Raw genomic sequence first — 25,977 nt, forward strand, 5'->3', positions numbered from 1 at the left:
CTCCTGTCCCGGCTACCGACCTGTTTTTCCATCCCTGACACCGCCATCGCCCTCTACGGAAGGTCCACTTCCGTATTCGGATCACAATCCGAGTGCGAGAGCGACTTGCTTCCCGCGTCTAGCGAGGACCGGATCTCTCTCCATCTCAATAAACTTGTGAGAAACGTTACGCGATAGGGTCTACTCTTTGTTCTGGATGTGACAATTTAGTTCATCGAGTGGTAAAAAACATAATTAGTTAAAACAAACAATATTTATTTAAAATCTAAGGAACACAACAGGAACTATCATATCAAAATGCATTTTTTCAAATATACATGAACATGAGCCTGATATAGAGGGAGCGGACACTTGCGCCATTTTGTTTCTGAGGGTTCCAAAAAACCTCCCCCCCCCAAAAAAGAGAAGGTGCATTTTGGTCACTTCAAGTCTCCGCCATTTGTTTTAATTCTTATGCTTTTCAAGCCAAAGAATACACACTGTCCCTTTAAAAAGTGTCACGTAGGCCTAAAACAAAAAAGTGAGGGTTTTTGGAATGATTCCGGCTGCACTGTAAAATAATCTGGCGCTAACTCCGCGACGACAATGTCAACGAGGAGGGAAGTGAAAATCAAACCACGGCGTAACGTCCACCACAAAAGCCAGGCGACATTTATTTTTTGAAAAACCGCAAAGAGGAAGTAGTTGCGCACGTCTCGGACTGCGTTCAAAAATGAAAGCTGCGCGGCTGCAGTTGCACGCTTCCAATGCAAACGAGCTGTCCCGGCTTGCAAAAAACTGGTTCTCAAACAGGAGCGGTAAGTTGGAGTTTAAGAGACAGAAAATTCAATAAATGACGTTTTCCCTGTCTCTGTGTTCAGCCGATTAAAAGCCACGTTGATACACGCTTCCTTTAGAAAACCCTCTTTGGTCTTCAGAAATTGGCTGTGCAATATATATAAAAATATAGTTGTGTTTCATTGGAAATTCATCTAGACCAGGGTTGTGAACCTTTTTGAAACTAAGAACTACTCTTTTGTTATTGATTTGCGCAAAGGGCTACCACTAAAATAATATGTTATTACTATGTTGTTACTATGTTATTACTGTTATTGTTAGGTTGGTTCCCTTAACCCAAGAGTCTCCAACATGGTGTCCCCTAAGGACAGTTGCTCGCAGACCTATTCTGAGAATAGCTCACCAGTGCTGGGTGTTTGAGATTTTCTAGTTTTTTCTGTGGTTGACTGAGTCTATTTAACCTTATTTTCATAATTAACCTAGTAATAACATAGTAATAACATAATGTGTGGTTACTTGAAATCAATTTCAGTTCATGGGCCTCATGGACAAAAAAAGGATTCCATTTTTGATAATTATCTTTAAGCAACTAATTAGGAGAATAGTCAGGTCAAAACTTGTTTATTTGTATAGCCTTTAATCACAAAGAGTCTCAAAGGGCTGCACAGATCAAAGACTATTGCAAACTATAGAATGAGAATCCATTCATCTATTAAACACATTTATATTTGTATCTTTTTATTTATTTTTTTACAGGAAATACAACAAACTAAAAACTAATTTATGAGCAAAAAGTGCTTATATTTTTAACTATCTATCTGGATACCTTTTTAGCTTTTTGGCTAGCTATCCTTCTACATCTTTAGCTATTTAGCAAGCTGTCTCTTTAGCGTTTTACATGTTTTGCAGGCTATCTAGCTAGCATTTTACTTTTATTGACAGCTATGAAGCCAAATGCTGACCTCCTTTCGAGCTAGCTGTCTAGCTTTGTTTTTAGCTTTACATCTGACTATTTAGATGGATTTTTACTTTTATATATCTATATCTATATATATATATCTATATACATCTATATACATCTATATATATATATATATATATATATATATACATATATATATATATATATTGCATGTGTTAGGGATCATGTTCATCCTGGTTCCTAGACAAAAACAATGATCCACAGATTGACCTAGAATAGAATTTATGTTGCGGCCCTAATCCTGGAAAAGTGAAGCCAAAAATTGTGAAGACTGCTTATTGTAAACTCTTGCCAAATGAGCCTGATGTCATTTTTCCACCAAAGTTGGACGTGTCACACGGATACGGCGGCAGTTTCCGCTTGCAGCTTTAAGGCTACATGATGGCTGTGAGCAAAACTGGCGTTCAGAGCAACTTCAGAGTAAAAAAGATCGATGACTCCCCCTTCGTTTCCCTGTTCCTATGTAAAAGACGGACAGGAAAACGGCATGCTTACGTACAGAGGTTTGGGCGTAGTTTCCTGGACCGAAGGCACGGCATCCCTCTGACCAGAATCTTCTGGGCAAGGATTTGCATCCTGGAGGTCCAAAATAGCCTGGACGGGCTCCTCCACCATAAGACTCATCTCATTTCCCCGCTGCGCCGCTCCTTCATCTTCATCCTGGTCTTCATCGTATTCCTCCTCCACGCTGGGACTGCGGTGCAGCTTGGCCCTCGGCGAGTCCCCTAAACTGACGTTCGGGGCGCCGGCTGGCGCCGCCATGGCATTTGGGTCCCAGTCCCTCTCGCTTAGCGTTGTTTGGGTGGAACGGTCCGCTGTCGCTGGTTTCTGCGGTGCTGGTGCCGGGTTTGCCGCGTGGCCATTTGTGTCAGCTGCAACAATCGGCGGCGAGAGGCTGGTGATGACATGAGACAGCAAATTTGGGATTTGAAGTTATGCATTTTTATCTGGTACAGGAGCTGCACTGAGGTGGACAGAGGGAGGTTGCAGAGGACAGTAAAAGCAGCAAAGCGCATCATTGCCAGCACTTTCCTCTCCCTGATGGATATCTACTCCACTTGGTACACTATCAGAGCCTAAACACAATGTCTAAAACTCGTGACAAAAAGTTAGCGGACACCAGGGCAGACAACTCTGAAAACGCTACAAGCCACGTGAACTCCTCTTTCCACGATGCTTTTAATGTACGTTTACGTTTTGTAGCGACGTCAATTTTGTTAGCTTCTTTTGAATATTCCTTCTAACACATATTTATTACAAATCATCAAAATATTGTTTTTTACATCTTTATCCTTTTGCACGTTTTTATCTTTTAAATCGGTTTTCATTGCACTGAAAGAAGCCCTCGAGATTCCTTATACTATTGTATAACGACAATTAAAGCCATTAATTTATTTATTCACATTTTTAAAAACCTAAATTAACTCTTTGAGTGCCATGGACAGTACACAACCGAGGAGCAGCGCCTGAGCAATGCGCGCCCTCATCGCCTTTATACGTCAGGTAACTTTTATGATCAGATAGGCTGTGCTAAGCTTTGGACATCTCTGCTGTGAAAATCAAACCATTCTGTTAGTGAACTGATAAACTGCAGCCACTAATTGACAGTGACACCTCTCTCTGAGAAAATCAAAGTGAGCAAAAAGTAGTGGACAAGGGAAAAAAATGGAATAAATAGCAATAAAAGAAGAAATTAGTAGCTTGAACGCAATAAATTGTTGTTACTAATGTTAAATATAAAGAGTACAAAAAGATACTTTTGATAACAACTAACTCCAGCCACTAGTTGGCAGTCTCTCTTATGTGTCTTTTACTAAGAAAATTACCCTGAGTCAAATAGAAGAAGAAATAGGTAACTTGAACGTTGTAAATTGTTACTATGGGACTACAATACATCGAGTACAAGCAGGTCAAATTTGAAAATAACTAACTCCAGCCACTAGATGTCAGTGATGCCGCTTTTGCTGAGAAAATCAAATTAAGCAAAAAGGAATGGAATTAATAGAATAAGAAATAGGTAGCGTGAACGTTTGCAGATGGTTCCCACATTATGCAAAATATACAAGTACATGTCACGGTTGCCATGGCGCCTAATTGGCCCCGCCCATGTGGCGCCGGCTGCGGCTCGTTGATAGATTGGCTTTTCCGTCTATCTAAGCTCAGTGCTCTCACTCTTCCTTTGTCAGTCCGTCAACGAACCTCTGCCCCGCCAGACGTGGGTTTTGACTCGGTCCTGTACGGTTTTGTTCCCGTCTATTTTTTGTCCGGTTTACCATTCTCCGAACATTTTTGTGTGTAATAGAACATTTTGCATAGTCTCATCTTCCTAGAATGAGGAGCCCTCCATATAGACCTTCAACCACATGAATGTGAAAGCTTGAACAGTTTTGGGACCTTATCCGTCCCCTAGAAACCAACAAAAGTAAGCGATAACAAAAGAAAACCACCCACAAAAATTAAATTCTTTTTTCTGATTTTTTTGTAATAGCCGTGTTGGTGTCTGCGGCTAGCAGTACTTGCTCTGTTGATCCCTTTAATTACAAACCAAACCTACTCAACCTGTGCAACAGTGCTTTATTAGCGCTAATTACGGAGTTAATTTGTCTTGGCAAAGCAAGTCATGAACAGAAAATATTCAATGCAACGTTTGTGTGGTGAGAATTCAAGTAGCCCACTCGGGTGTGTAATATTCGACCACTAGATGTCACTTGATTGTGTTGTGTTTTTAAGCACAAGGACGAATACAAACTATGGAGACGCAAAGTTACCAAACCACACAATTTTTCTTTTCATTTCTTGTTTTTTGGGGGGTATCTGGGGCAGCACGGTAGAGCAGTGGTTAGCGCATGTGCGATACAGTTCTGAAGTCATGAGATCGAACCTTCTTGTGTGGAGTTTGCATGTTCTCCACGTGCATGCGTGGGTTTCCTCCGGGCGCTGCGGTTTCCTCCCACATTCCAAAAACATGCATGTCAGGTTAATTCAAATTGTGCCTAGGTGTGAATGAGCGAGCAAATTGTCTGTCCCTGTGTGCCCTGCGAGTGGCTGGCAACCAGTTCAGTGTGTCCCCTTCCCACTGCCCGAGGATGGCTGGGATGGGCTCCAGCACCCCCGCGACCCTAATAAGGATAAGCGGTACAGAATAGATGGATGAGGGGTATCTGCAGCAGAAAGCTGTTGGGCAATCACGTCAGCTCCCTCTAGTTCAGCCACAAGTTAGGTAAAATAAGTAAAAATTTCTCGACCTGTGAGTATTTAAAAATGTTCATATGATAATTCTTGTATGTTTACTTATTACTCAAATCAATATTGGATTTGTGTTTTACTAAAGTTTTTTTTACATAGAAAATTGAATTTTCTTTTCTTTTTTATACATTTTTGACATTATTATACAATTACCACCGTTTTAAATGCAATTACGACATGAAATATTTTAAACAAGCATTTTTACAGCACATTTTTTTCAACATTTTCATTTTTTTTTTCATTTTTTGGTTGATCTCATCCCTTATCTAACTCCAATCCGTCGGATTTTCCGAAGCTTGGGTTGGGGATTGAAACCCTTCGACATTTCTTACAGCGATGCACTTTGTTTGCAGGTATATTGTCAAGTACAGTGGAACCTCGGTTCTCGACCATAATCCATTCCAGAACCCTGTTCGAAAACCGATTTGGTCGATCACCGAAAATCGTTTTTCCCATTTAAATTAATGTAAAATCGTTTTAATCCGTTCCAACACACTGAATGTTTACCATGAACGTAAACATGAAGCTAACCCAGGCTGATCGTACGTTCGCGTTAGCGTAATCTTCCGTACGAAAGATTACGCTAACATGAACGTGTAAAAATAAAAAAAGGATTATGAATAGGATTTCTTACCTTTGTGGCCGACAATGGGGAGAGAAAAATCATCAAAAGTTTCTCAACCTCTTCCAAAACTTGCGGCAGTTGCTTGCTTATATCGCTAACTTCCTTAGCCGCATCATTCGATTTCACAGCCTCCTTATTCTTTACTATCGTACCGATAGTAGATTTAGCCATCCTGTATTCACTAGCAAGATCGGAAATTCGTACACCTCTTTCATATTTAGCTATTATGTCTTTCTTAAAGGCAATAGTTGGACGAACTTGTTTTTTTTTTTCACCTGTCCTGCTTGCACCGACCTTCTTCGGAGGCATAATTAGGGGCTAAAACACCCGTACGCCGCTCAGCATCGCACCCTAGCGTTCGAACTCCGATTTTTTGACCGAACAGCGAAGCAAGAATTTCTCGAAATTTTTGGTCGAACACCGATTTGTCCGAACTGAGAGGCGTTCGAAAACAGAGGTTCCACTGCACGTGAGATCAGGTGTCTGATGCACACTTGTTAATTGAGACGAGTGGATGCCGGCGGTGAGCAGTATCGAGTATTGAGCGGTCTCTAGCGGTAGCCTCTGGGATTGCTTGTGACTTGGATTTTCTGTCGTATGTGATGCAAGATTTTTGTTCGAATGTGGAAATTCTTGTGTCTAAAGGTGCTCATATATAGAGTTCCAACTGTACTGTTTGAAATAACCAATCTCACTCTTAACTGGTTTGACGTACCTTCTGCCTTTTCGAACTCCATCGCCAAGGTTTCCACTTTCTTGGCAGCAGGCTTGGTTGATCAATCTGGCAGCGGCCGGGTTCACTGAAAACCGCAAATGGGTCATGTCGAGCGAGCCGAACCTCGAAAAAGAGGGCGGAGCCAACCTTCGAGGAGCTGCTGCTTGAGGACGGGCAGGAGCCGCTCATGCAGGTGGATCCGGCGCAGGGCGTCCGCTACCGAGGCCTTGAGAAGCATGATCTCATCCTCTTGAGCCTGCAGGCGAGTTTCCATCAGCGACGCCCGGTCAGCTGATCCTGCGCTTCCGTCTGCCGACCCGTCGTCTGAGGATAGAGCGTGCCATCTGTTTTAACGAGTGTTTACTTGGAGGAAAACAGAAACAAGACAACCTTTGATACGACCACACAGAAACACACAACTCGTGGCTCCTCACAACAAGTTTTACAACTTGGCGGAAAACTGGAAGGTTTAATGTCTTTTTCCTGTGGACCAGAAAGCAGGTCTTGGACTTTTTGGCCCTTATGGACCGCAGAGGTTACCAAAGTCCACACGCTGCATTTATCGAGGGTCGGGGGCACTGACGCTCGTGTCCAGGCCATCAAACAGATCCCAATAAACAAGTACATGCCAGCCTAGGGGGGACTTTGCCCTCCCCGGAAGAAGATTCCAGAATGATAACATACAATATTACTCATCAATGGAACAGTTGTTCTTCTTTTGGAAAAGTGTTGCAACAGGATGTTCCGCTTTCCTTCCACATTGCAAAAACATGCATGGAAGGATGATTGAGTGTGCAAATGTCATTAGCGCTTGCCTTTGAGATACAACTTTTGCAATCTGAGAATCGACACACAGAGAGTGGTGCTGCAACAGGGAAGACCTAATTCAGAACATAAATATAAGTTATTGGGTAAGTGAGTAAGTATGTGAGTGATTAAGTGAGTGAGTGAGTAGGTGAGTGAGTAAATGAACAGATTAATAAATAAGTATCGGTACTGTTGGGAATTAAATATCAAAATGTATCGTTTACCAAATTATTCGAATTAGTTATCTGACTCCATTAACCAAACACAACCAACATTCACCCAACAATGCGCGCTCCTTTCTTGATGGAAAAGATGAAGAATAGCCGACATTTTCACACGGGGGCAGATTTAATTCCATAAACAATTTATCTAAGTGAACTCCAGCAAATATTAGCCGAATTAGTGTCGCTCGAGTCTCAGGGAAGCTTTCTCTCCAAGTCCTCTAGCTTTCTCCTCTCGGCCCACGTCTCCCCGCAAGATGGCGTCCCGACTCCTCCCATGGGCGTGCCAAGGAAGCCCCCCCCCTGGGCGTCGCGATGTCTGGAAAACTCAAAACAACACCGAGCGTTTCTACATCATCAGGGCCTTGTTCTCAAAACATCGCCTGCAGTCCTCCGTCAGAGTCCTGTCATCAAAATTCCCTAGTCAAAATATTCTGCATTTGGAACGGCGCGACCCGTCATTAAACTATAGCCTACTCGGTGAAAATCTTCATTGCACTCAATAAATGTAACTTGCATTCAATCGTATAAAATCCTTTATAGTCAAATGTATAAAATCCTTCAGTACTCTAAAATGTACTTTCGAAAAACACTGTACAGAAACAGCATAATTCAGATTTAGATAATGGAATTGATTTTTGGGAGGGTAACTTTGGTAGGCACAACTCTTTAGAAACATACAGCAATATTGTTGATCGCAGAGAATAAACATTTTAATTCGAAGAACAGTGTTGTTACTTTTCTACACACCTGCACTTCCGCCTCAGTTTAAAAGTGCTGCCCGGAATTTGAAAATGTTCTAGCCGCTGACGCCATCTTTCGGATTGAATTATCATTGCAGCCTCTGTCAAGCTGCTTGTGTTGCACAAACAAGTAAGTGCATTTCTTACATGCTCTCAAATGCACTTTTCTTTTTTCATCTTGGTTTGGGTTTGAATTGTATTTCAAACAATCATTTACTTACTTTCACAATTTTCAGGCTACACTAAACAGAAAACCGCGAGCACAAGCATAAAATCACTCTCCACCCCCCTTACCCGTTTTCCTGCTTCCTAATGTGTCGAGTCCTGAACAGCTCTGATTAAAGTAAGATAAAAGCAGATAGGCGCAGTGGAAAAAATTATAAAGGCTCTTTAAACTCATACTTTATCGAGAAAATATTCTACTTTAACTTTTTAAGGACACCTCAAATGATGCGCTCTACCTTTAAATGTAACATACAGTAGTTGAAAGTGGTGGCACGGCTGATTGGTGGTTAGCGTGCAGCCCCACGGTGCGGAGGTATCGCAGCCTCCCCGTGTGGAGTTTGCATGTTCTCCCTGTGCCTGCATGGGTTTCCTCCGGGCACTCCGGCCACCTTCCACATTCCTCCAAAAACATGAGTGTCAGGTTAATTGGCGGGTCCAAATTGTCCCTAGGTGTGAATGAGCGAGTGAGTTGTCCGTCTCTGTGTGCCCTGCAACTGGCTGGTACCCAATTCAGGGTGTCCCCTGCCCACTACCCGAGGACAGCTAATATGGGCTCCAGCACCCCTGCGACCCTGCTGAGGATAAGCGGTCCAGAAGGCTTCAATACAAAAAAATGTGAACAGGCTATTTTTTCAGTCCGTCTACAGATTTGTTTTAATTTTCTGTAAGCAATAAGTGGTTTTCAACATAAACTTGTTCAAAATCCAGAATTTGTTTTACCATTCTCCGACGTGCTGATTAGATCATCTCATCAGCTGCACCGCTTATCCTCAGTAGGGTCGCGGGGGTGCTGGAGCCCATCCCAGCAATCATCGGGCAGTGGGCAGGGGACACCCTGAACTGGTTGCCAGCCAATCGCAGGGCACACGGGGACAGACAACTCACTTGCTCATTCACACCTAGGGACAATTTGGACCGGCCAATTCACCTGAAATGCATGTTTTTGGAATGTGGGAGGAAACCGGAGTGCCCGGAGGAAACCCACGCAAGCACGGGGAGAACATACAAACTCCGCACAGGAAGTCTGGAGCTGGATTTGAACCCACGCAGGAGGTTTCCAAGACATGAACTGTGCCGCACATGCGTTAACCACTGCGCCGCCGTGCTAACCACTGCGCCGCCGATTAGATCATCATAATTCTGAAAAAAAAAAAAAAAAATCCAAATCCTGCAAAGGTTGAAGTTTTGCCAACACATCGCCTTTTGGATGTTTGCCCATAAATCGCGACTTGGCAATGTGCAACGAAATCGGCGTGACTGAGCTTGCTTCCAACTTGAACACAGAACACGAGTTTCACAATGCGGCATGAGTTGATCCTTATTCATTGTCATCTATTTTGTGCGAAACAATGAGGTTAATCAACTATTTCCTTGATGCTCGTTTGATTCTGACTCGGTAGTGTTACCTGAATTACTAGTATCTAATTATTTTGATCAATTGGAATGCTTTAAATATATACCACTTATCTTTAAAAGGGTTTATTCTCAAATCTGCCAGAAATTTAGAATTGTACAGTGAAGAAAGTAAGTATTTGAACACCCTGCTATTTTGCTATTTCTCCCACTTAGAAATCATGGAGGGATCTGACATTGTTATCGTAGGTGAATGTCTACTGGGGGAGAGATAAACTAAAAAGAAAAATCCAGAAATCACAATGCATGATTTTTTAACGATTTATTTGTGTGATACAGCTGCAAATAAGTATTTGGACACTTGTGTATCATCTAGAATCCTGACCCTGAAAGACATGTTAGTCCCCCCATTAGAAGACCAACTGCACTCCATGTATCATCCTGAATCAGAAGCACCTGTTTGAGGTTGTTAGCTGAATAAAGACACCTGCCCACCCCATACAATAAGTAAGACTTGAACTTGTAAGATGGTGAAGACCAAAGAGCTGTCCAAAGACACCAGAGAAAAAAATTGTACACCTCCACAAGACTGGAAAGGGCTACGGAGCAATTGCCGAGCAGCTTGGTGAAAAAAGGTCCACTGTTGGAGCAATCATCTTTCTGACAATGGACATGCACCTATGATGAAAATTTCAGACCCCTCCATAATTTTTAAGTGGGAGAAATGGAGAAATAACAGAATAGCAGTGTGTTCAAATACCTATTTTCTTCAATGTATTTTGTTACTTCTGTGAAGCAAACAGTGTTAAAAAGGAACATATCCTCATTGTAATTAAGAGAAATTGTAAGAGAAATGCAATGATTGGCTCAAACAAAGGCACCCAAAAGTAAACACAGACACACACTCAAGGGCGATAGATAGTAAAGTTGTGGCTAGTGAATTACAGCGGTTCTACAGAAAATGAATGAAGCACCTCAAATCACTTCAACATATTTTACAAAAACAATGGGAGAGGTGAGTAAAGCACTACTTTTGTCAGAAATAATTTTGTCAACAAGGTTACCTCGCACCTGAATTCCTCTGCAGTGCATCAAACCTTTTTGACTACATTCCACCTAGCAACAGTTGTCTTTAGGATGCTTCAGTTTGGTTTGAAACTGGTTTAGTCTGTTTTTGATACTATCTAGTCCAAAAATAACATTGTGAACAGGTGTTATTCCTATTAAATTTTGTCCAAGAATAGTTGTCTTTCCAAAATCTTCAAAACGTTTTTCAAAATTTCACTTTTCAACCTAATGAAGAATTATTTGGGTTGGAAACTGTTGGCGTCGACGATCCGTGTCCCGCTGCATGTTCAGTTCAACATCTGGGATTGTGATCGAGTATGTGGATGAAAAAACAAGTGCTAAAGAGAGGAGTTCGGTCAAAGGGTTCTATCACAAGGAATAAACTGAATATTCTGGGCTTATAAGTCTTTCCAAGCAAGTATTGATAAAATGGCTGACCACTGTTGTTATAGAAAAGGGGCGGAGATTGACAAAAATGAAATTCAAATGAAAATGGGATTTTCCAGTCAAAGTAAGGAACTGCAAATATCACCACAAACCTTTGTTAAATCTGGATCTCACTGGATTTTGCAGATGGTATGATATGATTGTGGCAGTTCTATCAGAACACCACTAAGAAACACTGCAGGGAAAGTAAAAACTACCGAATGCAACATCAATTGAAAATTTTCCCTGCTGGCCTAAAATATATCAGAATCAAGTCATTTTAATTATATTTTGTTCATTAATACCTATTACGGTATATACTCTTTATTGTCCTTCAGCTTCCTTTTATTGCTTTTGTTTTAGTTGAGCCGCTTCCAGATGTGTGCTTTCACATTTCAGCCATTACTTGTTACCCGGTGGCCTTCAAAAACAATTCTGAAGGCCTGTTAGCATAACGGCAGTGTTCAATAAAGCTGTTGGTTAAGGGAATCGGATTCAGAGTTTGAGAATCAACTTCTGCTTGAAGGTAGGATTGATTTACATGTAACACCACTGAAGGTGTAGGTGTGAAATGCACAGCATGCCATTGATATTAATAGTGTATATGTGATGAATATTAAAGCAGGGAATGGGTCCAAACTACACGACCCACTTTTTAACAAGCTACAAATTACCAATATCCCCAAAATACTACAAAACTAAAAATAAAGTGTACTACAAAAATACAAGAGAAATATTCCAGCTATACAACAAATATTATTTTATGGGAACACTACAATATACAACAGAGATAGAACAAAAATACAAAAAAATATGACTACAGTCATACTACAAAATACTAAAATCATAAAACTCCTGAAATAATGCAAAAATACTACAGATATACAACAACAAAAAATCTACTTTCGAAATACAACAAAAGAATTGCAGAAATACTAAAAAAAACACTACTATGGAAATACTACATAAAATGTACTTCAGAAATGCTACAAAAATAAAAGTACAGTAACAAGAAAAGTTGAACCAAAAAGGAAAGAACGAACATGTGACTCCACGCCCACGCATTCATGTCAGTATCACTGTCACGCAAGCATGTTCACGAAAGGGAACAGAAATAAACACACTTTGCAAAAACGAATGGTAAAAAAAGCATACAAAGTACTCACCAAGGCTGTTGCTTGAGGACTCCATGTTGTGGCTTTTGGAGTTTGCTTTTGAGTTGTTTGTGTGTTTGTTTTCTTAAGATGCGCGTCGAGGCGGCTTGAAAGATGTGTTCTTCCTCTCCATTGCTGAAAGAAAGAAGCGTTCGTTTTCGCCAGGGAGGATTCAATTCCTAAAGTCTACAACGTATGTCAACTGCGCCGGCAGTATGTACACTCTTACTATTGCTTAACTCTAAATTGTCTTCAGTTTTAACTCTTGATTGTAAAGCACCAACCCCTCGTACGCTTCCGTTTTGGGTTTTTGTCGACATCGTGCGGACGTTTTTAAAACTACACTTGATCGTGAAACCATTCATGTGGTTTCTGTGAACGTTATCGTTTCGAGTAATCGTTTGGCAGTAACGTTTTGATACATGAATGTCTTTCTGTCTGTCTGTCCACTGTATATTTGATCCATACATGCGTACAACCATACATGCAGAACTACGTATATACACACACACACACAAACATACAAAGCTATGTACATACAAACATGCATATGTCCATCCATCCACAATTCCATATGTGTCAGAATCCAAACAGACGTTGGACCTAGACGCGTAACGTTTTCACACAAGCCTTAATTTACGAAAATGGGGCAGTCATGTGCGGGAACACAAACACCACCGATTCGGCGATCGCTGGGCAGAAGAGATCGAAACGGGACAGGACATACGGGATCGATACTGGATACACGAGCAGATACCGGACGGACGGGATCGATGCACGAGCAAGATACCTGACAAGACGGGACAGACGGGATCGATTTCGGATAATGGTTACACGAGCAGGATACCGGAAAGGACAAGACAGACGGGATCGATACCAGATACTAGATAGACGAGCAAGATACCAGACAGGACGGGACAGACAGGAATGATACTGGAAACACGAGCAAGATACCGGACAGGGCAGGACAGACAGAATCGATACTGGATACTAAAGCAAGATACAGGACAGGACGGGATGGACAGGATCGATAATGGATACTGGAGCAAGATACCGGACAGAACGAGACAGGCGGGATCAATACCGGATACTGGAGACTGGAGCAAGATACCGCACAGAATGAGCCAGGCGGGATCGATACCGGATACTGGAGACTGGAGACTGGAGCAAGATACTGGACAGGACAAGACAGGCTGGATCGATACCGGATACTGGAGACATGAGCAAGATACCAGACAGGACGAGACAGGCGGGATCGATACCGGATACACGAGCAGGATACCGGAAAGAGTCAAAATAGCAAGTGCAGAGGTTTGTTGACGGACTGGCGAGGAGTGAATGAGAGCACTGAGTTTAAATAGGAGGGAAGCCAATCAGGCAACGGGCAGCAGCTGGCGCTAAAGGGGCGGTCCCAAGTGAGGGCAATGGGCATGACAATATGTCCATCCATCCATCCATATGTCCATACATACATACATAGATACATACTTTTTACGTATTTATTGACTTAGAAATAACATTTGATACCATTAATCATAATATACTATTAAAAAAAACTGGAAAGATAAGGCATCAGGGGCGTGGCTTTGAAATTGATTCAAAGTTATTTGACGGACAGGAAGCAATATGTGAAATAGGGAGGGTTATCATCTGAATACTTGGACATCTGTTGTGGAGTACCACAGGGTTCTATCCTGGGTCCAAAGTTATTTAATTTATATATTAACAATATTTTTAATGTTCCAATACTATGAAAATCAGTCATATTTGCCGATGACACTTACATTTTCTATTCAAATCATAATTACATTGATTTAGTAACCTGTATTAATCATGAATTAATTAACCTAAAAGTATGGATGGATATAAATAGATTCTTTAAATTTAAATAAAACCAAAGTGTTAAATGCAATGAATGAGGAAGATGAATGAGTAGGGAAAATAAGCGTCTGCTTCTTACTACCCCTTTTTAAACAAGTTTTATTAACAATAATTTGGTTGTTGAGTCATTGTTTTTGTCCTTTTTTTACTTTATAATGTTTGAAATAAAGTTTTCATTCATCCATTCATACTTGCCTACAAAGCTTTTTTTTCAATGGTTTTAGATCACCCCGCGACCCAACTGAGGATAAGCGGTGCAGATAATGGATGGGTTTTAGTTATTCTGGCCTATTAATAGGAAACGGAACCTTCTCGCTCTTGCCTTTGCCAAGGCCGGCGGAATTTAAAAGTAAAGCCGGATATCAGTCAGTGTTTGCGCTCAGGTGACGCTCGTGAAGAGCAACTTGAAGGAGAAGGTGAGAGAGATAACTTTTTTGTATTTTTCTAGTAACATTTACACTCGAATAATGATCTAAATGAGAATCAAAGAGTCGTCATATATTTCAGTATGTATATAAAAAATTTTTTAAAAACAGACCATGACATAAGAGTGGTATGTGTCCATTACGTGTTCATTTAAAATGACTAAAATACAATTAATACAACTTAAACGTGTATTTGCTATTATTGAGACGCAATAACCATGAGCTCTAAAGACTATCAGCTTTCATAGAATGCGTTGCCATTGTTTTTAAAGTAAAACGAAACGTATAAGTATTTAATCGCTATTCATTTAAACACTGATACTTGAATAAACATTTATGAGCAAACATCAGAATTTTATTTAAAAGAACAAAATGATTTTGCCTCCACAATCATCCTTCCCCTTAATAAGTAGCTAAATGTATCAAGATGTTTAAATAGGTGCAACTGAATGCTTTTGTAAACAAACTGAAAATGTGTTTTAATAATCAAATGCAATCGCAATCTGCAGTCCTGTTGTAATAACCCCCCGTTATTTTTCCCATTGCAGTTCCGCTATGAGGTGCACCCGCTGCCTGCTGCGGCTGCTGTCCCAGTCCGCCCGTCCCATTTCCCAGTCCGCTCGACCCAGTTTGCTACCCAGTTTACAGCACGACCAGGTTAAAGAGTTGTTTCCTGGAATTATTTGCATTCAATCTTGGGGTGCACAGCATATTTATTTTTCTCTTAAAGGGACATTGTCTAAAATTTGATCACTAAATATTACTGTATTGTTTAATCCATCCATCCATTATCTGCACCGCTTATCCTCAGTAGGGTTGCGGGGGAGCTGGAGCCCATCCCAGCTATCTTCGGGCAGGGGACACCCTGAACTGGTTGCCAGTCAGTTGCAGGACACACAGGGACAACTCACTTCCTCATTCGCACCTAGGGACAATTTGGACATGCCAATTAACCTGACATGCATGTTTTTGGAATGTGGGAGAAAACCGAAGTGCCCGGAGTAAACCCACGCAAGCACGGGGAGAACATGCAAACTCCACACAGGAAGGTTTGATCCCATGACCTCAGAACTGTGTCGTGCTAACCACTGCGCTGCCGTGCTGCTTGTATGGTTTAATGCAACTGAAAATTTTACTAAGTACTTCGGAGACTAATAGGGACCAAACTGCATTGTTTTACTACTCATTTACTTGCCCAGCCTTGTCAGACTTTTCCAGCATACAATCATAAGGTTTTTGGGTCTCTGGGAACACATAGCAGCAAGATGTAAAATAAATTCCCATTTTTCAACCTTTTGAGTATTTAAAAAAATGCTCGTTTATATGATAGTATTGGTAAGAACGGGCCTAAGAGAAATTCAGCCCGACCCGACTCTGGTATAGAAACAAGAACCTGCTCAAACCCGAAGGATTAACGTGATTTGATAAACTAGCCCTAAATAAACCGGAAGCTTTAATATGCCGCCAAAGTAAAGACCGTACGCACTTCATTCAGCGCAGAACTGTGCATTTTGGCTGAACTACACGGCTTCGGGTTTACTTGGAGACGAGGCCCTTAAATGAAGTGTGCACTGCTAGTGCGGCGCCTAAATGAACGGTTCAGGGCCAAAGTGCGCATCTCAGCGACGTGCAGCTAACGAAAGTGAAACTGAACAAAATGATACCGAAAAAAAAATCAAAATCTGCAGATTACAAGCTGAAAGTTTGTAAAGCTTGTAAGCTATTGGCAAGAAGCAGAAATGACGTCTGACGTGAGGGAGGTGGAAGGAGGAAGTTGCACTTTTTACCCCAGAGGAAAATTTCTTTGGAATTAGTGATTTTGAGTTCAACTGGTATTTTGGTCAGCATTTTCTTTATCTAAATACTTACTTGAGTAAAGGAATTGCATGCTGTGTAGATCCTCCACGAAGGGAAGCGGAATAAAAACATGGCGGGAGAGAAGCCCGACCGGCCCGACTCGTTGATTGACATTTTGAGCCCGAACCCGGTCCGAATTTCGGGTCGGGTCCAGGATCTTACCTCTATATCATAGTTCATGCATTTGTGCTTATTATTCAAGTAAACATATATATTTTTTAATTAATTAGGGGTTTTGTTTTATTTACAACTAGGGGCGCTAACAGACAGTGTCCCTTTTAAAAAAACATTTTTTTTTGCTAAAGGACATGTTTTTTGCTAGTTATTTAATCTTGAAGAGAAAAAAAAGACTGTCAGAAGTTTTTAATAGCTACTACTAACCTTTTGAACATTTTTGACTCATATGATATTACACTAAATCAGGGTTTTTCTTCCTATTTGCCCTGAGAAGTTGTCTAGTGTGTCGCAGAAAAATGCCCAATTTTATTTTTGCAAAAAAAAAAACACAAGTCATTACTTTCTAACTGTAACATTCACCCATACAAGTAGGTGGCAGTAGATTACCCTGGTCCAAAATGGCTCTTTCAACAATTTGCGCCGCCAACTCCTGCACAAGATGACAATTTTTTGCTCATTTTAAGTACGATTGCTATTTTTCCAAGAAAAATAACAAATAAAAAAATATATAGTAAAAACTGGTCAAAAATTAGTCGAATATAAAATCACAGCAAATTAACCAAAATAAATATCCTGTATTACTTCCAGAGCCGGAGTGACCAAGATTGATAAGAAAAACTTTATTCCGCCAATTGTGTGAATATGATCATTAAATAAAATAAAAACATGAAACCGGTGCTAGCTTTTCATTTTTAAATATTTTCATTGGACGGTGTACATTTTTTCAAAAAAAAAAAAAAAAAAGGTTAAAAAGTTTGAAAAAAAACTGCAGTAAATTATTTACATTACCTTTGTCAAATTCATGGCTCGCATGCCAAATGTTGCCTGCCACATAATTCTATGTGCCCTGCGAGATGACGCTGAGAAGCACAAGGAAAAAAAAGCCGAGCAATACCTGCAGTTTTATAAAATGCTCACCAGATGTCGCCAAAGCTGGGCACTACTCGCAAAGCACCCACTGTAGCTTTTCATGCCGACTTCCTTTATTGAACCTGAGAACATTAACGTTATTTGACTTGAAATAAGTCACAGATACACTGTGTAGGCAATACGAAAAATAACAAATTATAAAAAATAGGACAAGTAGCTTCTTTGTATAATGAAAATGAAATCCAACAGCGAAGTTCCCTTATTAAGGTAAACATTTTCATAAAAACTAACCAGAAAGACCTTAAAATCATTATTATCAAGCTTTTAAATGAGTGTTTGTATGCTATTTTGTCTCACTTTCGAGTCGTCATTAGTTTCCTTAAGTTAAATAAACCTTAGTGGAAATTGATTCAATTTTGTTCTGTTCTTTACAGAATAATACCACATAATTTTACAAATACACTGTTGATAAACACTAAAAGAGCTTGAATCTTGGTGAAGAAAAAGCATTTTGAGGAAATCCCCTCAATAATGGTTTTATAATAAAATCTTACATCCCTGAATCCAGTTTTAATAGTGAGCCTCTGAAAAGACCCCCAGCCCTCCAGCTAAGCCACACTTTTTACGCCATCAATGATGTGGCCCCCCGAGCGAAATGGAGTTTGACACCCCTGTCCTAGACATGCTTCTATCTTTTCTTTGTGCAGTTCGCAAGGCATTTCCGCAGTAAAAAAGGCGGCTCCGTGCCCGAGATCATGAGCGAGCACTCCGTGGTGGGATACAATCCCTTTGCCACGGAGGAGAAAACCAAGGCCACCTTCGCCGAGGCCCTGCAAACCTTCACCAAGGCGGACGTGAGAAGGCGGGGACACGTGGAGTTCATCTACGCGGCGCTCAAGAAGATGCCCGAGTTTGGCGTGGAGCGGGACCTGGCCATCTACAACCAGCTACTGGATGTTTTTCCCAAGGAAGTTTTTGTGCCCGTCAACTTCATCCAGCGCATGTTCAACCACTATCCCCGGCAGCAGGAGTGTGCCGTGCAAGTACTGGAACAAATGGAAAACTACGGTGTGTGTCTGAATTTCACTGTGCCTGGGAATGGGAAGTAGAGCCGCAACTAAAGACTAGTTTAGTCGTAGACTATCGGAAAAATGAGTTAGTTTTTTTTCTAATTTAACATGGAGTTGATTTAATTATATGGCAAATGGTACTAAACACGAGAGAATTGGTGAAACGAAAACTACCTACAACTGTTGTTATTGCTATTGTTGTTATTATCACTAAATCTTTTAGTGAACATACTGCAAATTTGTACAGACATTAAATAGAATAGCCCTATCAAAAATCATTTAGCCAAAGTGCTCGGTCAGTATACTTACATAAATCCATAAATAGAACTGTCCATTTTTTTAGGGACAGGCAAATAATTCTAATCTTTGTATCCCTGTAAACCGAGAACAGGTTCATTAGCAGCAGTAGAACAGTAAAATAAAACCAATATGTGCATTGTGTGAAGTACATTCAGTGGTCAACTGCAAAGTAAATTGTCTGCATTTATATAGCTTTTTTGAAGTCACTGAAGACTTCCCAAAGCACTTTACAATGTGCTTCACACTTACCCACTCACACACCGATAGCAGCGCCAACCACGCAAGGCAACTAACTGCTTATCGGGGGTATCGGGGATTCAGTGTCTTGCCCAAGGACACCTCGACATACAACACAATGGAGCTGAATCGAACCTGCGACCTCTTGATCCCAAGACGAGCGCTTTACCTCCTGAGCTACTGCCGCCCCTTAACAAAGTACTTAATGTTTCTCGTTTGAAATCAAACGGTTTTAACAACTGACATTTATCGTTTTTAACGCTTGAACCACTGACGTTTGTTCTCCGGACTGCGTGCATTTTATTTCAAATGTGTTTTTCAGGCAAAGAATGCTCAAGCTGTCTTTTATAGTAAAATCTGCGCGTATAAAACGCACAATGCATGCCTTCTAAACCATATAGGCTCAAATGTTACTAGACTACTACCGAGGCGAGTCAGACTCAGTTTCCTTCAACCGTCTGACTGTTACTTTTTAAATGTCTGTGCATTACCGAGATACTGCCATGATACGCAAGGTCTGCTTTGCAAACTTTGCAAGGAGTCGTTTCATCGAGGTTATCCAGGCTAAAATGCTCTCAAATTTACGAAGTTTTGGTACGTGTGCTTGATAACGCTCTCATTTCTGTATGTTGCTGCTCGAGACAACAAAGCTATTGCACTTGATTTACTCCGCAGAGAGTACAGACGAGTTACGAAAAATGGTACATACGAACATTTTTTCGGGATGTCGAAAAATATCCGGACTTTTCTGTAAGTTACATTATGTATTTTGTGCACCTTTTTCCGAGTACAGGACAGTACTGTGGTGCTTCTTTCCGCCGCTACCGGTGTGTGGTGGCGCTGTGAGAGCTCACCCAGCATCCACCCCGAAGAAGAAATCCGTCTTCCTCTTCCTAGTTCGTGTGTAAACATACTATACTGTAGCTCTTTGACATTTTTTATTGTTTAATATCTCGTGCATCCATTCAATATGGTTGGTGTGAAGTGTAAAGAGGCGAGCCGTTTTTTTTTTTAAATGAAAGTGGAATAAGAAAGCTTGATGCGGTTGAGAAAATGTTTGGATCACTTTTTTTTGGCCACTTTCTACCACAGCGGAGGAAGTTGCCCAACTCTTGAAGCTCATATTCCAAAAGTAAATTGAACTTTATTTATCTTTATAGAGCATATTATTTTATTAAATGTTTACTTTTTAGTACAAAACAATACAGGTCACTTATACAAGACTTAAACATTCGTATAGAAACCTTAAGCATACAAAATATAGCTCTGAAGCAACTTACGAGCAAATACAACTTACGAACAATCATCTGGAACCGATCTCGTTCATGTTGAGATGCTTCACTCTGTTGGAAAAACATGTCTGGGGATAATAGTCTACAATGAAATTAACTCCCATTTGTTTCTTTTTGCAGGTGTCATGCCCAACGTGGAAACTAAAGTACTGCTGGTACGCATTTTCGGCGAGAAGGCCCACCCCATGAGGAAGTACCAGCGCATCATGTACTGGTTTCCTAAATTCAAACACGCCAACCCGTACCCGGTCCCGCGTCAGCTGCCCAAAGATCCGGTGGAATTGGCTTGCTTCAGCCTGAAACGGATCGCAGACGACCTGAGCGCCAAAGTCACTGTTTACCAGGTGACATTTCAAATATTTCAGATCCGAAATTTTTTAAGCGGCAAAGCGCACAGGGAAAACCTTTGTCCCTACAGTAGGCTGAAAAGGTCTGCACATCCTTGTTCAAATGTTAGGTTTTAGCAATTCAAACCAATTCAGCTCAAGCTTAATCATTTGAAAATATTCCTGGTTAATCATATGATCTATTGCAGTGTTTTTCAGCTAGTGTGCTGTGAGGGATTGTCTAGTTTGCCACGGAAAAGTTCCCAATTTTATCTTTGCCATTGTTCAGCTGAGGAACAAACAGTCATCCATATCATTAGGTGGCAGCAGATTCCCCTTTTTTTCTCTATTAATTATCTCACAAGATAGTACGGGGAAATATATCTAATAACTTGTTTAAGAATGACCTGCCAAAATACTAAAAATGTTTTTTTACTTTCGCACATTAATTTCAATATATATAATATAATTTTACAAAGAAACATGTTACAAAGTGAGGGCCTGGTAAAAAAAAAAGGTTTTGTTCCAACCTGATGATATATTTTGCTGATTAAGTTATTATGTATACATATATTAAATATTTATTTTCTATTTTCCTTTTTTTCATGAGACATTAATATCAGAAACCATTCCAAATAATACTCTAGGGTTCTGCAAAATTGGTGCATATATTTGAAAGCACTGAGAAATTTTGCAGGTTTTGTGTACTCCCTGCTATGCCATTTTTGAGTGATCTAGAATGGGATTGATCGCACTGTCCCCCTTGCTTTCAGAGGTTTGTAAAATAGATTCTTTTGGCTTGAAAGGGGACTTGAGAATCTAGTTCAGCATTGTTTCCAACCAAATTTTCTGCAAGTTTACACATTTCCTCGATATTTTTGAGAGGAGGATCTAGACCTACTTTTTTAATATGGCTTAGAAGTGATCATTTTGTTTAACTTCTAATCTTTTACGGTACCATACTTTTACTTCACGTTTTTATGTTTTGTTCTGCAGTTGTTTTCATTTATGTTTTTATATTTCCTCATTTTGGGGGCCCACACTGGTAGGGTGTTGTTAGGGTTAAGTGGTACGCTGTAATCTTGAGGCTATCTGCTGCCATCCCTATCAGTGTGGATAACTCTTCCTCAGTTCCCTTTCCTCACATGGTTAGTCAGTGCCTTGTCATCATCCTATTTTATTTCTATTATGATGTATTTTTGTTTTTATTGTATTTCAACCATTCTGTGTGTGTCTGTATAATATGTTTCAGGTTGTTGGGCTGTCTTATTGTACACTGAATGTTCAATGTTTTTCAAATCAAGTAACGGTCATCCACTTATCCAATGGCTTTACCAGATGCCACACACGGACGTCACGGAGAACGGCGCGGAGATAGCGCTCCCCCACATCGTCGGGATCCAAACCCCCGACCAGATGGAGCTCCTCGGCCAGCACGACCCAAGCAAGCCCGTGTTCGTGGAGGGCCCCTTCCCATTGTGGCTAAGGAGCACGTGCGTCCAATACTACATCCTCCGGGCCGAACCGGTGCCGCCTGACGAGAAGGTATGCGAGTCCAGTCCTGATACATGTACAGAAAACTCAAAAAGGCAATCGAAGACTCTGAAATGAAACTATTGAAATTGATGACCATTATTTTGAAAAATACCTGCGTTGTTTAATTTTTGAATGCAATTCAAATATTCCCTCGAATTAGGCCAAGTTAAAAAAAATGACCAGGTTAGGGGTTTAAAGTGCGTCGTCTCTCAAACACAGATCATTCTTTCTGACAGTTTATCCTGGCCACAAGACAATTCAAAAAGAAGCACAAGAGATAAAATAGCCACATCATGTCAAATAATGGCTGCAGTTTTAAATCTGTCGCCAGAGCCAGGCACCATTTTTAAAGGAGACCACAAACTGGAGCTGTATATTCTGACTACCATTTATCAAGTAGAACATTTAAGGAAAAACTCATCTTGATGTATTTAGTTTTTTTACTTAGCATTAAAGTTAATGACCCGCTGTTTAAGGCAATACAATTGCACTCACTTGTTGTGCGTAGATGTCTCTCTTAAACACAAGATTTGCTTTAAAAACTATGCTCTTCATCCCCAGTGATTGTACATGATTGGTTAGCAACTGGATTACAAATTTAAAAACAGCACACAAGCTATACCTCCAATCTGGAATACATATGAAATCTAACAGTAAAGTTCCCAAATTCAGGTAAACATTTAAATCAGAGAAATAAAAAGCCAAAAAAGACTTATAAATCATGAAATCATTTGCACTTAAATTGGTGTTTGTGTGCCATATTTGTCAGTTTCCAGTTTTAATGAGATTCTTTCATTCAAATAAACTGTAGTGAAAATAAATTCAACTGTTTTGCTTTTTTTTTTTTAATTACAAATGCACAGTTGCTAAACACTACAAGAAATTATATCTTGGTAAAGGAAAAAAATATTGTAAAAAAAAATCTCAAGTTATCGTTTTATAATTTAATTCTGCACCCCTGAATCAAAATTGTAATTTTATTGTGAGCCTCTAAAAGATCTCCAACCCTCTAGCTAAGGCACTCATTTTAGGCCATTGGTTTTTTTTAGTCCTGGCCCCATAAGAGTGGTTTTACTACTAAATGGCCCCTGAGCTAAAGGGAGTTTGACACTTCTGGTGTATACATTTTCCATATACTCAGCTTGTGTTCATTTGGATGTATTGTTCATTTCCCAGGTTGAGGAACCCTACGATCCAGAGCGGAGTTTTGCCTACCCTCTACAACTAGACCTCGACTATGGTCGTGACCTTCAGGAAATGGAAACCTTTGATGTAGAAGACTGTAAGGTGATATTGTGAACAGGAATTTAAAAGCACAAACTTGACAGTGTGTGTTCTTTAACAGTGGATGAAGGTCCAGTTTTTGCCATGTGCATGACCGGCCAGGGGGATCAGGTCACCCTCAACCAGTGGATCTCCGGTCTACAGGAGAGCAACCCTATCCTGGGTCAGATCCCTACTCTCTTCCGCCTGCAAGCCGGCCCCAGGGAGGTCAGAGTGGAATCACAGCCGGAGCAGGCACAGAGAGATGAGTCCCCCCCTGAAACATCAGAGTTCATAGAAGAGGAGAGGAGGAGGAGCAGCAACTGACCAAGAATCATCGCTTCTTCCGTTTTGGAAGAACCTTTTAGACTTAACCTTCTAAGACCTGGGGTCCACATGCATGGACATTAAGCAAGAAGCTCGGGTCTTGGGAAGTTAAACGATAGGTCCATCATCTGACAAACAGGTTATCACTCACCCAATACACCAATACTTGATCTCACTACTGTCAGGCTGCAGATACAGGACAATAAGATTTAGGAAGGCACTCTTTAGGAAAAGCCTGATCCCCTCTGCTATCACCCTTCTAAACAACAGTTCTGCTGCCCTCATTGTCCCAGTCATATGTTTGACATTCTGCCGTTTTTTTTTTTTTTTTTATGTAATGCCCGTTATTTGCCCCTTGGTACATTCGGAAGTGAATTATCTTATGGGGATCAATAAATTAAATCTAGTATAATCTAAATTGTTTCCCTTGAGTTGGGTCCACCCAACGATTGGAGTCCAAGAACCAAGTTTGCCTTCAACGAAACCATATTTCGAGGACATGGTTTACCGCAGGGGTTACCGAACTACGGTCCGGTAATAGATTTAGTCTGGCCTGCGAAACGATGCTGAGAGAAGTATGAAAAGAAAAAAAGATGCGCTTCTAGTCAATCATCTGCAGTTAATAATATGTCCACTGGATGCCGCCAGGAATTCAGCTCTAATTGTGTGTGCTGACTACCATTCATCAAATAGAACATTTGTGCGAACGCCCATCCCAATGTTATTTAATTCAAAATAAAAGTCTAAGGAAATACAATTGCACTCACTGTGTTCCTTTGGGTACCCTCATAAACACTATTTTTTTGTTGCGTCGTGACTCACGTTCAAAAAGCTGGCTACATGTTTCTGTATGTGCTTTTAAAAAAAAAAATCAATTTTACTTATCAAGTTATTCAATTAAATGCATTAAAACACTTCTGAGGTAACTCTATAGCCATTGAGTTTTTAATGCAAATGATCAAATTTAGTGCTTAAAAAGAGAGATTACTTTGCTATTCTTATTTGTAAAGGAATACATTTATTTGTATTTTGTGTATTTCAAAACCAATTGGATGAAATGGTCCCTTAATATATGTGTTTCCCTTACACTGTATTTCTTTAATAAACAAGTTACTGTGTTTAAAATACCATACAAAGCTAAAAAAAGATGAAGGTTCAGTAGGAAGTGTTCTACCTCTTTTTTTTCCTTTAGTTAATTTGGACTTAAAGTGGAAAATGGAAGGAGACCAAGAGAAAGCCCGCGATTGACATGGATTGATGGTGTCATGAGTGCACTGCAGAAAAGAGGTCTAAATATAGTGAAAGCTAAAGCTCTTGTTGGTGATAGGATAGGAATGAGTGGAGAGGTGTGAAAGTATGCTGGGGTGTTTGGACGTGTTCTAAGGGATGGGCAGGGCACCTGTATGATGCGGCAGGGGTAAACCAGTGAAAGCTGTCGGGGCCTGCTGTTGAACAGAAAGTGTGTTGTGTCACCCTGACCTGAGTGACATGGCCGCTTTCTTGTGTCCTGTTTTATCTGGAGGGACGAAAGCATGAACAACTTAGGTGCCGAGGTGCCTAACTTGTTTGGGTGTTTTGGCATTTGGGTTGGCCATGGTTGTGTGTTTTTTGCAATTTTTTCCCTTTTTTATTTTCTTTGTTATTGCATGCATTTGTCTTGCTGTTGGTCACCCTTCTTGAGGGATATGACCATGGTAGAGAGATAGGACTTAAAGTTGAGTAAAATAACACTACTTTTTGGGTTCCCCCATGTCATCTCCAGTTCAAAACAATGGCTGACAGGCAATGGCATTTCCTCAAGTGTTCACATGATGTGTAAACAAGTATATCTTATAATAGTTCGGACAAATGTAAAGTTTGTTATTTTCGCAAGGTTTTTGGCATGTATCAATGCATTGTATTCTACTGTTGCAGTTTTCACCATCTGTAGAAATTAAAGCTTAGGTTACACGTCCCTTGGTGTTAGGGTCCTTTGATGCTTTACCTATGTGTCATATTGATGATGCTAAAATAGACAATAAAAACCCAACTTGTGCAGGTGAATGCAAACAAGAAATAATGGATTCACTCACGT

General features: G+C 40.5%; 2 protein-coding genes across 4 annotated transcripts in view; one reads left to right on the forward strand and one right to left on the reverse strand.

The window, feature by feature from the left end:
- Positions 1–12,575, reverse strand: part of eml3 (EMAP like 3) — a 43,442-nt gene extending 30,867 nt beyond the window's left edge. The window contains exons 1-4 of one of the 2 annotated variants that reach the window (XM_088346632.1): positions 12,355–12,575; positions 6,493–6,669; positions 6,346–6,430; positions 2,259–2,654 (exon numbers count right to left, since the gene is read on the reverse strand). In XM_088346632.1, coding sequence (XP_088202758.1) covers positions 2,259–2,654; positions 6,346–6,430; positions 6,493–6,669; positions 12,355–12,379 — 683 coding nt within the window. In that variant the 5' untranslated portion in view covers positions 12,380–12,575. Of the gene's footprint in view, positions 1–2,258; positions 2,655–6,345; positions 6,431–6,492; positions 6,670–12,354 lie in introns of those variants that run through there. The other variant, XM_088346633.1, reaches the window with a different exon arrangement.
- Positions 12,449–24,660, forward strand: ecsit (ECSIT signaling integrator). Of its 2 annotated transcripts, none has more exons than XM_088346636.1 (7): positions 12,449–12,535; positions 15,197–15,305; positions 18,260–18,620; positions 20,572–20,795; positions 22,116–22,322; positions 23,490–23,595; positions 23,659–24,660. In XM_088346636.1, exons 2-7 carry the CDS (start codon positions 15,204–15,206, stop codon positions 23,901–23,903), a joined length of 1,245 nt encoding a protein of 414 aa, XP_088202762.1. In that variant the 5' UTR covers positions 12,449–12,535; positions 15,197–15,203; the 3' UTR covers positions 23,904–24,660. The 2 variants fall into 2 exon arrangements, with proteins under 2 accessions (XP_088202762.1, XP_088202761.1); XM_088346635.1 differs by lacking the exon at positions 12,449–12,535 and adding an exon at positions 14,556–14,639.
- Positions 24,661–25,977: the final 1,317 nt, after the last annotated feature.

This window comes from Urocampus carinirostris, chromosome 11, assembly GCF_059441175.1.
Source record: "Urocampus carinirostris isolate Australia breed hairy pipefish chromosome 11, RoL_Ucar_1.0, whole genome shotgun sequence".
NCBI classification, from domain to species: domain Eukaryota; kingdom Metazoa; phylum Chordata; class Actinopteri; order Syngnathiformes; family Syngnathidae; genus Urocampus; species Urocampus carinirostris.

Bases quoted from the DNA above. Each gene is read 5' to 3' on its own strand.
- ecsit (XM_088346636.1), top strand. From the start codon at position 15,204: ATGAGGTGCACCCGCTGCCTGCTGCGGCTGCTGTCCCAGTCCGCCCGT. The intron at 15,306-18,259 runs GTTAAAGAGTTG...TTCTTTGTGCAG, and splicing joins CCAGTTTACAGCACGACCAG to TTCGCAAGGCATTTCCGCAG. The intron at 23,596-23,658 runs GTAAGGTGATAT...GTTCTTTAACAG, and splicing joins AACCTTTGATGTAGAAGACT to TGGATGAAGGTCCAGTTTTT.